The 9,923-nt window shown below is 41.4% G+C and overlaps 1 protein-coding gene across 1 annotated transcript in view; it reads left to right on the top strand.

The window, feature by feature from the left end:
* Window positions 1-9,923, top strand: part of LOC109937165 (aldo-keto reductase family 1 member B1) — a 49,813-nt gene that overhangs the window by 24,533 nt on the left and 15,357 nt on the right. The window contains exons 4-7 of the mRNA XM_020535767.2: window positions 4,020-4,097; window positions 4,339-4,461; window positions 4,610-4,716; window positions 6,538-6,619. Of these exons, the coding sequence (XP_020391356.1) occupies window positions 4,020-4,097; window positions 4,339-4,461; window positions 4,610-4,716; window positions 6,538-6,619 (390 nt within the window). The remainder of the gene's footprint in view (window positions 1-4,019; window positions 4,098-4,338; window positions 4,462-4,609; window positions 4,717-6,537; window positions 6,620-9,923) is intronic.

The following is a 9,923-nucleotide window of genomic DNA, read 5'->3' as shown; positions in this document are numbered from 1 at the left end:
AAGACTTCTCATGTCCCCTCCTGGCTCTTCTTAGCTCTCTCTTTAGGCCCTTCCTGGCTAACTTGTAACCCTTAAGCACCCTAACTGAGCCTTCACGCCTCACCTCTACATAAGCCTCCTCCTTCCTCTTGACAAGAGATTCAACTTCTTTAGTAAACCACGGTTCCCTCGCTCGACCACTTCCTCCCTGCCTGACAGGTACATACTTCTCAAGGACACGCAGTAGCTGTTCCTTGAACAAGCTCCACATTTCAATTGTGCCCAGCCCCTGCAGTTTCCTTCTCCATCCTATGCATCCTAAATCTTGCCTCATCGCCTCATAATTGCCTTTCCCCCAGCTATAACTCTTGCCCTGCGGTATATACCTATCCCTTTCCATCATTAAAGTAAACGTAACTGAATTGTGGTCACTATCACCAAAGTGCTCACCTACCTCCAAATCTAACACCTGGCCTGGTTCATTACCCAGTACCAAATCCAATGTGACCTCGCCTCTTGTTGGCCTATCTACATACTGTGTCAGGAAACCCTCCTGCTCACATTTGACAAAAACTGACCCATCAAAAGTACTTGAACTATAGCGTTTCCAGTCAATATTTGGAAAGTTAAAGTCCCCCATAACAACTACCCTGTTACTTTCGCTCGTATCCAGAATCATCTTTGCAATTCTTTCCTCTACATCTCTGGAACTTTTTGGAGGCCTGTAGAAAACTCCCAACAGGGTGACCTCCTTTCCTGTTTCTAACCTCAGCCCATACTACCTCAGTAGACGAGTCCTCATCAAACGTCCTTTCTGCCACCGTAATACTGTCCTTGACTAACAATGCCACACCTCCCCCTCTTTTACCACCTTCCCTGATCTTACTGAAACATCTAAACCCCGGAACCTGCAACAACCATTCCTGTCCCTGCTCTATCCATGTCTCCGAAATGGCCACAACATTGAAGTCCCAGGTACCAACCCATGCTGCAAGTTCACCCACCTTATTCCGGATGCTCCTGGCATTGAAGTAGACACACTTCAAACCACGTTCCTGCCTGCCGGTACACTCCTGCAACCTTGAAACCTTATTTATGACCTCACTACTGTCAACCTCCTGTACACTGGAGCTACAATTCAGGTTCCCATCCCCCTGGTGAATTAGTTTAAACCCTCCCGAAGAGCATTAGCAAATTTCTGCCCCCCCCCCCCTCTCCCCACCAGGATATTGGTACCTGTCTGGTTCAGGTGTAGACCATTCCATTTGTAGAGGTCCCACCTACCCCAGAATGAGCCCCAATTATCCAGATATCTGAATCCCTCCCTCCTGCACCATCCCTGTAGCCACATGTTCAACTGCTCTCTCTCCCTATTCCTTGCCTTGCTAGCACGTGGCACGGGTAACAAACCAGAGATAACAACTGTTTGTTCTAGCTCTAAGCTTCCACCCCAGCTCCTTGAATTTCTGCCTTACATCCCCATCCCTCTTCCTACCTATGTCATTGGTGCCTTTGTGGACCACGACTTGGGGCTGCTCCCCCTCCCCCTTAAGGATCCCAAAAACACGATCGGAGCCATCAAGGACCCTGGCACCTGGGAGGCAACACACCAACTGCGAGTCTCTCTTGTTCCCACAGAATCTCTTATCTGTCCCCCTAACTATGGAGTCCCCAATGACTAATGCTCTCCTCCTCTCCCCCCTTCCCTTCTGAGCAACAGGGACAGACTCTGTGCCAGAGACCTGTATCCCATGGCTTACCCCTGGTAAGTTGTCCCCCCAACAGTATCCAAAACGGTATACTTGTTTTTGAGGGGAACGGCCACAGGGGATCCCTGCACTCTGCCTGTTCCCTTTCTGTTAGTCAAGTTCAGTATTGCGTTGGCAGAAAGGACTCGTTTGATGAGGACTCGTCTGCTGAGGTTAGAAACAGGAAAGGAAGTCACCCTGTTGGGAGTTTTCTACAGGCCTCCAAAAAGTTCCAGAGATGTAGAGGAAAGAATTGCAGAGATGATTCTGGATACAAGCGAAAATAACAGGGTAGTTGTTATGGGGGACTTTAACTTTCCAAAGTAGATGTAACCCATCTACTTTTTTTTCCTGTACCTGAGGTGTGACTACCTCCCTGTAACTCTTCTCAATTACCCTATCAGCCTCCCGAATGATCCGAAGTTCATCCAGTTCCCTAACGTGGTTTCCTTGGAGTTGGGTGCACTTCCTGCAGATGAAGTCAGTGGGGACACTAACCTCTCTCATTCTACAGGAGGAGCATGCAACTGGCCTAACATCCATTCCCACTGTTCTGAATTCCCAAACAGACAGTGTTTTTTTTTTTAAAAAAACAAGTAGCCTTACCAAATCAGCGCTCAGAACCTTTTTTTGGTTAGAGGAGGAGGATGGGTGGGAGACACTACCTAGATAGTGTTTCGGGTAAAGCAACCACCCAAATATATTACCTCACTTACTCACTCCAAAAGTGGAGTCCCGCGAGGTAAGACTTTTATAATTGCAAAGCTTACCTTCCCAGGCTGCCCTCGTGCTTCCTCCCGGACTCCCACCGCTGAAACAACTGAAAGCCATGAATCACAATAGGTTAGTATGCAGGTACAGCAAGTAATTAAGAAAGCGAACAGAATGCAATAACTTATTGTGAGGAGTTGATTACAAAAGTGAGGCGGTTATGCTTCAGTTATACAGGGCGCTGTTGAGACTTCATCTGGAGTACTGTGTATGCTATTGGTCGCCTTATTTAAGGAAGGATGGAAATGTGCTGGAACAGTTCAGAGAAGGTTTACCAAACAAACACCTGGAATGAGGAAGTTGCCTTACGAGAAAAGGTTGGCCAGACTTGTATCTACTGGAGTTTAGAAGAATGAGGCTACTTGATTAAACCATAAAAAATCTTTGAAAGGGCTGATATGGTGAGGATGTCCCCTCTTGTGGGAGAATCTACAACTGGGGGTTAATGATTTAAAACTCGGACATCACCAATCTAAAACGCAAATGAGGATATTTATTTTTTTCTGGGAATAATGAGCCTTTAGGTCTCTCCTTTCCTAAAAAGGTGGTAGAAGCAGAGTTCTTGAATATTTTAAGGCATAGTTGGATTGATTCTTAAGCATGAAGATGAAAGGTTATCGGGGGAGTTGGGAATGCAAACTTGAGATTATAATTGGATCAGCCATGATCTTATTGAATGGTAGAACAGTCTTGGTCATAAGGATTTGACCAGAAGCGCTGTTTTCATCACCAGGCAAGCTATGTTTTATTGCTAGTTGGTAAGTTCTGGTGACGAGCAATTCTACCAAAATGACTCTGATGGTCTACTCAGGGAACCAGCAAACAGGATCTACCTTCTTTATCCATGTAAAGTATTCAGGATGTTATGTGCTGAACGCTGCCTGATCAACTCATGGTCACAGGTGTTCTTTTGCAAAATGTCTCCACGAGGGATAGATGGTCCAGCACACTCCAATTACTTGAAATGTTGCAAGTGTGGCAGCATGACCTGACTGATCCTTTGCAACACCAGAGACAGGTAGAATCTCAACAAGTGGTGGCACTTGGTATTTGCATACTGATGCAATGTGATGCGGCTGCACTGAGAGGTGGGCATGAGATTGAGGGTGATGTATGTTTTTTACTCCATGTAGAGTAGGATAATGTTGAGATATTGATTGAGTCAGAGGAAGACTGAGTATATGGATGTTATAGATAGCAGTGGAGTATCATAAAACAGTGTTTTACCATGGGAAAAGATCAGATGAGGCATGATAAACCTGTGCCTCAACAAGCCACAGTGTGCTAATGTATCGAAAGTTACTGAGACCCATGTTGCATGAAGTAAAACATTTGGACTGGTGTTTGTGGTATATGCAAAGCAGACGAAAGCTTGCCTACACATGTCTTCTCTTTCATTCATCAACTTTTGCCATTATTTCACAACAATCTTGCTTAGTTTTATTCCTCCTTTGAGCCTCTATTCTCTTGTAGGTTTCAGGAGCATATATTTAAAGGTCATGTTCAAAATTTTTTTTGTAGGCTGGTGACGAGAATTTTCCTTTGGATGAGAATGAGTTGATAATTCCAAGTGACACTGATTTTCTTGACACTTGGGAGGTAAGTATTTGACTTGGTCATATGGCTTTGTTTCAGTTGCGTATTTTCTAAATTCGTTTTAAGCTGAAAGAATGATTAATGTTAAATATCTTTACCCCTACCCCCACCCCAACTTTTGGAAGGCTGATTTAGCGACTTTAGCTGCACTAAGCGTAACTACTGGAGATTTCTTGTCTTAATCTGGTACTGTTATTTTTTCAATTACAGTATGAATTAAGAGCAAAATAATTTTCATTCACAGGCAATGGAAGACTTAGTTGATGAAAAAATGGTTAAAGCTATAGGAGTGTCCAACTTCAACAAAGATCAGATTGACCGGATCTTGAAGAAACCAAGTTTGAAATACAAACCTGCAGTCAACCAGGTAATGAGTAGATTTTTAAAATTAAATCATTGGATTCCAGATTTTTTATGACCATTTTCCAATTGTGTTCACTGGTCTGCAGTGTTTCATTCTGCAAAACTAATCAGTGACCTGCTGAAGTTTTCTCTTGTTCTGGTTGCTTTAATAGATTGAATGCCACCCTTACCTGACTCAAGAAGATCTGATCTCCTATTGCCATTCAAACGGCATTGTAGTGACTGCCTATAGCCCACTGGGATCTCCAGCTAGACCATGGTATCTGAGCTATAAAACCATTAATCATCATATTATCGAGTTCAGGAAATGCTGCTCTTCCAGATTGTAAATCTTCAGTTGTTTATTGCATCTGGTTCTGGGATTTCGTTCTTCTGTTTTGTCAATGAGGGTGGTCTCGTGATTGGTGAGAGCAGACCCATGTTGTACTTAATATTTATAACTTCCTTCAGAGTGGACAAACAGATCTGCTGTATTTGTCATTTCCAAATTCTTTGGCTCAGTGTATTCCCACTATGCCTTTAAAACATGATCTTGCTTTGTTAGAACAAACACAATATTTGGCAACTCTCCTCAAGAGAGACCAAGTTTGAAAAGTACACTTTTGGTATACAAATCATGAACTCCACCTCCAAGCATACAAGTGTTTTTTTGGGCCTGAAACTGGCCCCTCCTATCCTTCTTGAATTTCCTTTTATTATTTGTGTTTACTTGCTCATGGGATGTGAGCATCCCTAGCTATGCTAGTATTTATTGCTAATCCCAATCTGCCAGAGGCTAGTTAAGAGTCAACTGCATTGTTGGAGTCACATGTAAGCCAGACAAGAAAATGACTTTTTTATTTCGCTGAAGGACATTAGTGAACAAGGTAGATTTTACAACAATCAACAATAGCTACACAGTCACCATTAAGCTAGTATTTTACTCAAGATTTGTATTGAGTTCAAATTTCATCATCTGTCATGATGGGATTTAACCCACTTCCTCAGAATACTTACCAGTACAGCAAAATTACTACAAAGACACTTACTCTTTTCTTTGAAACAAAATAGTTTTATTTCTACTCTCTCTGCTTTGAATGCCATTTCCTTTCTGTTTCCTGGGAATTTGTCTAGTCCCTACCTGAACTATTTCCTCTTTGAAGACTTCTTATAATTAGTGCATCGTAGGTGAACAACTTTTTTTGTTTCGGACAATGGCTCATTCCCCTTAAGTGTTTCTATAAAAAAAAAAAATCAATAATTTTTTTTCTGGACCACTTTGAAGTCAAAGGTCATATTATAGACCAGAATAGAATATCCTTTATTGTCACATGTACTCCAGTACAGAAGTACAGTGAAAAGTTTTTACAATGGCGCCATTTAATGGTGCCACCTTGGGTACTAATCTTAGAATACAAAAGATAGTGTTGTTACAGAGTTAAAAATAATGTAGAATAGCGTGAAATGGTGAAGAAGTCCAAAATGATAAGTGACCATAAGTACTTAAGTTCCAGACTCTTTGCAGGCCCCAGAGCACAAGACCACGTTGCATCCGTGTATTATAGTGCCTCATGTGAGTTTGAGGCAATTCATACTGCAGGTTAAAATTAAACCTCCATCCGCTGTAGCAAATTTTCACTAGCACTAAATGTTTGAATCCTAATCATGATGCACTCTCTAATCCATGGTCATTGTGCAAACCACATTCTGTTTATAGATGCAAATCATAGAATTGTTACGTGGAGAAGGGAGCTTTTTGACCTGTTGAGTCTGTGTAGCTTGCTGGAAGATTGATTAACCTTAAGTCACTGTCCCATTCTTTTCAGAGCCCTGCAAGTTTTGATAGGATACCCTGGAAGGAACTATGTAATTAGTGTCCAGAATCAGTTGTTCTTTTTTGCAGAAAGGGATGTTTCCTTATTAGGTGTAAGATGTATTACTCTTGGTGGTAATTTTGGAACAGTGTTAAAGTTGCTGGTTACTCAACGCCAGCCAGGGACTGCTACCTAACATGGTTTCCCAATTGCAAATCACATTGTTTAGGTTTTAGTTCCTGGAAACTTGCAAATTTGAGTAATCTGGATGACTTTCTTTGTCTTAGGGCAAAAAAAGATGACCCTGCACTTCTCCAGGATCCTAAACTCAAGCGTATAGCATGTCACCATGGTAAATCAACAGCACAGGTATGTGAACGTTTGTTAAATCTGCAGCAATGAGATGCTGGTTTGAGTGCAGTAGCAATAATTGTTTATACCCTTTAACGTTTAGCATTCTAAATGTAATTGCTGTTTGTTTAACTAATTTTCTTAAAACATTATTCTAAGTACTTGTATTTGATGGGTTAATTCATGGCAGTAACCTAAAAGGGACTGGGATGAGGGATTGATCTGTAAAGATTGATTGACTGACCTAAACCATAGAGCTCACAAGAATTAAACATGCAAATGGAAATACATGATCTAGATGTTGGGTGGATATTTCCCACTTTAGTGATGCCTAGGTTATTGGGGGTCTCAATTACAATAAGACTCTAGCTGTTTAGGTCTGTAATGAGACATTCTTCATTTAAAGGGCCGTGCTTTGGAATTCTCTACTCCAGGGAATTCTGGGTAATCAGCTAATTAATATTTTCAAGACAGACCAGTAGATTTCTGGATACTAATGGAATTTAAGGATATGAGGATAAAGGGAAAATATAGCTGATCTTATTAGCTACGATCTTAATGAACAGCAGAGAAAGCTTGAAAGACCATATATAGCCTGTTCCTGCCTCTAATTCTTATGATGTTATGACTGGAGTTTAGGTTACTCTTAATTGTAATTTTCAGCAACTCCAATTTCAGTGCTTCTATTGAAATGAAATTTGCCTCCACTCACCGATTCTAGCTACCATAAAACTTTAAAATTTTGAACACTTAAGCTCAAATCCTCCAGCATGTAGGACAATGTTAGAATCAATTTCACATCACATGAGTATAAACTCCCAGCTTGGGATGTTCATCTTTTCAGAAACTTCTTCAATTAATTTGTAACTTCTATGTTGTGTGTTGATAAAGATTGAATCTGAATCTGTTTTGTAGCTCTGCAGTATTACAAATTCCGGTTGTTTAAATTAGCTCTTTTGATGCACCTAACAGTCAATTCTGATGTACTAGAATCATAGAATTCTATGGTACAGAAGGAAGGCATTCGGCCCACTGTATCTGTACCAGTTCCAAAAAGAGCTACCTGACCAGTCCCATTCTCAGCCCTTTCTCTGTAACTCTCTGTATTTGTCACTTTCAAATATGTATCCAGCTCTATTTTGAAACCTTTTATGGAATCGGCCTCCACCTTGCTCCTACGCAGCGCATTGCAAATCCTGACAGCTGAGTAAAAAAGCTTCTCATCTCACTTAATGCATAAAATTATAACATGACTTGTAGAGAGGAGTAGAGTTGAAGGATTGAGTGTGAGCGGACGATTGAAACACTAAGTCGATGTGTACCTGATCTCTTATTTGAATGATTTCAGTGAATAGAATCCTGGTACTTTGTACTTCACTTGCATTCTAAGTCCAAAAGGAAAGCATATTTTACAAATTTATTGGAGTTCTCTTGAAGTCATTTGTGTTGTAAATAAGGGGGAGATTTGAAAGATATTTGATGCCCCGTCAAAGATTATCGTGGACAATAAACACCCATGGTGCAGCAGGTAACATACTGACGGAAGATTGCTGGAGGCAGAGGTAGGTGGATTGTTGATTACCAAGGGGATGAAAGATTATTGGGGATGTGCAGGAATGTGGAGTTGAGGTTAAAATCAGATCAACTACGATCGTACTGAATGGCAGGACAGGCTTGAAGGTCTGAATGGCCTATGCTGTCTCATTGCGTGCATATTTGGAAGATAGCTTGTTTTGACATTTGTAACAACTGTTTTATTGCTGTCTTTTTGTTTACTGATTTGACAGTTTGTATGGATGAATGCTGTTTATCCTTGAGCACCCAAACCTCTTAAGCAGGCTCTTCTCTTACACTGATCTCTGAAAAGGACTGTACATCTTTTTGTCGTAATTTGCCATTTGAGTATCATATTCTGAATATATCAGCCTTTGGATTTCTTGCTGTACAGGCACTTTCTTTGGGTGTGCCTTGAATGCCATGCAAACGACAGGCTCTCTGATTTTGTTCCTTTGGTTGCCAGTAGCCACAATTATAATCAGGAGTATGATTTTAAGTCCTCCTTTTTCCAGAGAAGTTCTGGCTGAAAACCGTTCTCTCTCCAATGGGTATATTGATGTAACTTGCATAAAGGAAGAAACATTTCCCTGAGAGATGGTAAGAACTGCTGATGCTGGAGTGTGAAATAACATTGCCCTTGTTGTTTCCTGCCACTTTTCTGATTTGACCACTAGTTTCTTGTTTGGTTCCAGCATTCAAATTTAAATGGAAGAGAGTTCTAGAGTATAGTGATTGTAATGAGGTCAGCCGGGTGGACCTCATAGAATGAGTTCTCCTTGTTAACCTTGTTATAAACAGAAGTGTCAGAATTTCTGTTCACTCAGCTGGCTCTGAGGAAACCAGACCAATGTCAAGTACTATGCATGTGTAAATATACAGTGACAGGATGCCAGCCTCTATGGAGTTACTTCAGTGATGACAAGAGGAAAAAAAAATACGCTCTGAAGAAATTAGTTCACGGCAGTCGTCTTTGAGTTGGGGTAAACATTTCTCACATCCTGTTATTATTTGGGAAGCTTGACCTGTTTGATCCTGCCATTGAAGACTGGGCCCAGTGTAGAAGGAATATCTTATTTCTTTCAGGGCAAATGACATTGGGGCAGGTGAAAAGCAATGAGTAATTCTCCTAACAACTTTGGACCCACAGCTTTTTTTATTAGGAGCCTAACGTTTCCTGAGGCACTGATACTAAAACCTTTCAAGAGTTGATGGATTCAGTCACGGAGTATTACAACCCCAGACCTCCTGCAATTCTGAGATGTGATCGGTTTTACTCGACTGTTTGAGAAGCACGGGAATCCTTGTCGGGACTTTTGACAAGGTTAAGACGACTGGCAGTGGTACGTAGTTTTGGTTTAGCCCTAAGTGAGATGCTGAGACAGTTTGGTACGTAACCATGCAAAAGTGCCTATTATCTTATGCCCATCTGGGCTTCAAACAGGCACTGTAACTGGCTTTGTCATTAGAAAATGTGACAAGTCCAGCACAAGTTACAGGGTATTCTAATGGAAGTGGATGTTCTCACCAGGCCAACTGAGCTTGGGGACACCACTTGAGTAAAGGCAATTACATGGCCTGAACAGACGAACTGTAGGTCAGCCCACAGCATAAACTCAAAACAAAGCCAAGCCTCAGCCAAACAGTTAATGTTTTCTTCAGGATCTGGACAGACAAACCATTGTACTTGCTGCTGGTGTACAGACTTGAGACAACGAGAGTCACTCAATTCAGGTCTAGTGGAAGAGAACTCGTATCCAGCAGAGTG

The sequence above is a fragment of the Rhincodon typus genome, chromosome 18 (assembly GCF_021869965.1).
Source record: "Rhincodon typus isolate 14 chromosome 18, sRhiTyp1.1, whole genome shotgun sequence".
In the NCBI taxonomy this organism is placed as follows: Eukaryota; Metazoa; Chordata; class Chondrichthyes; order Orectolobiformes; family Rhincodontidae; genus Rhincodon; species Rhincodon typus.
The sequence above is the reverse complement of the archived record's forward strand: the minus strand, read 5'-3'. Positions and strand labels throughout refer to the sequence as shown.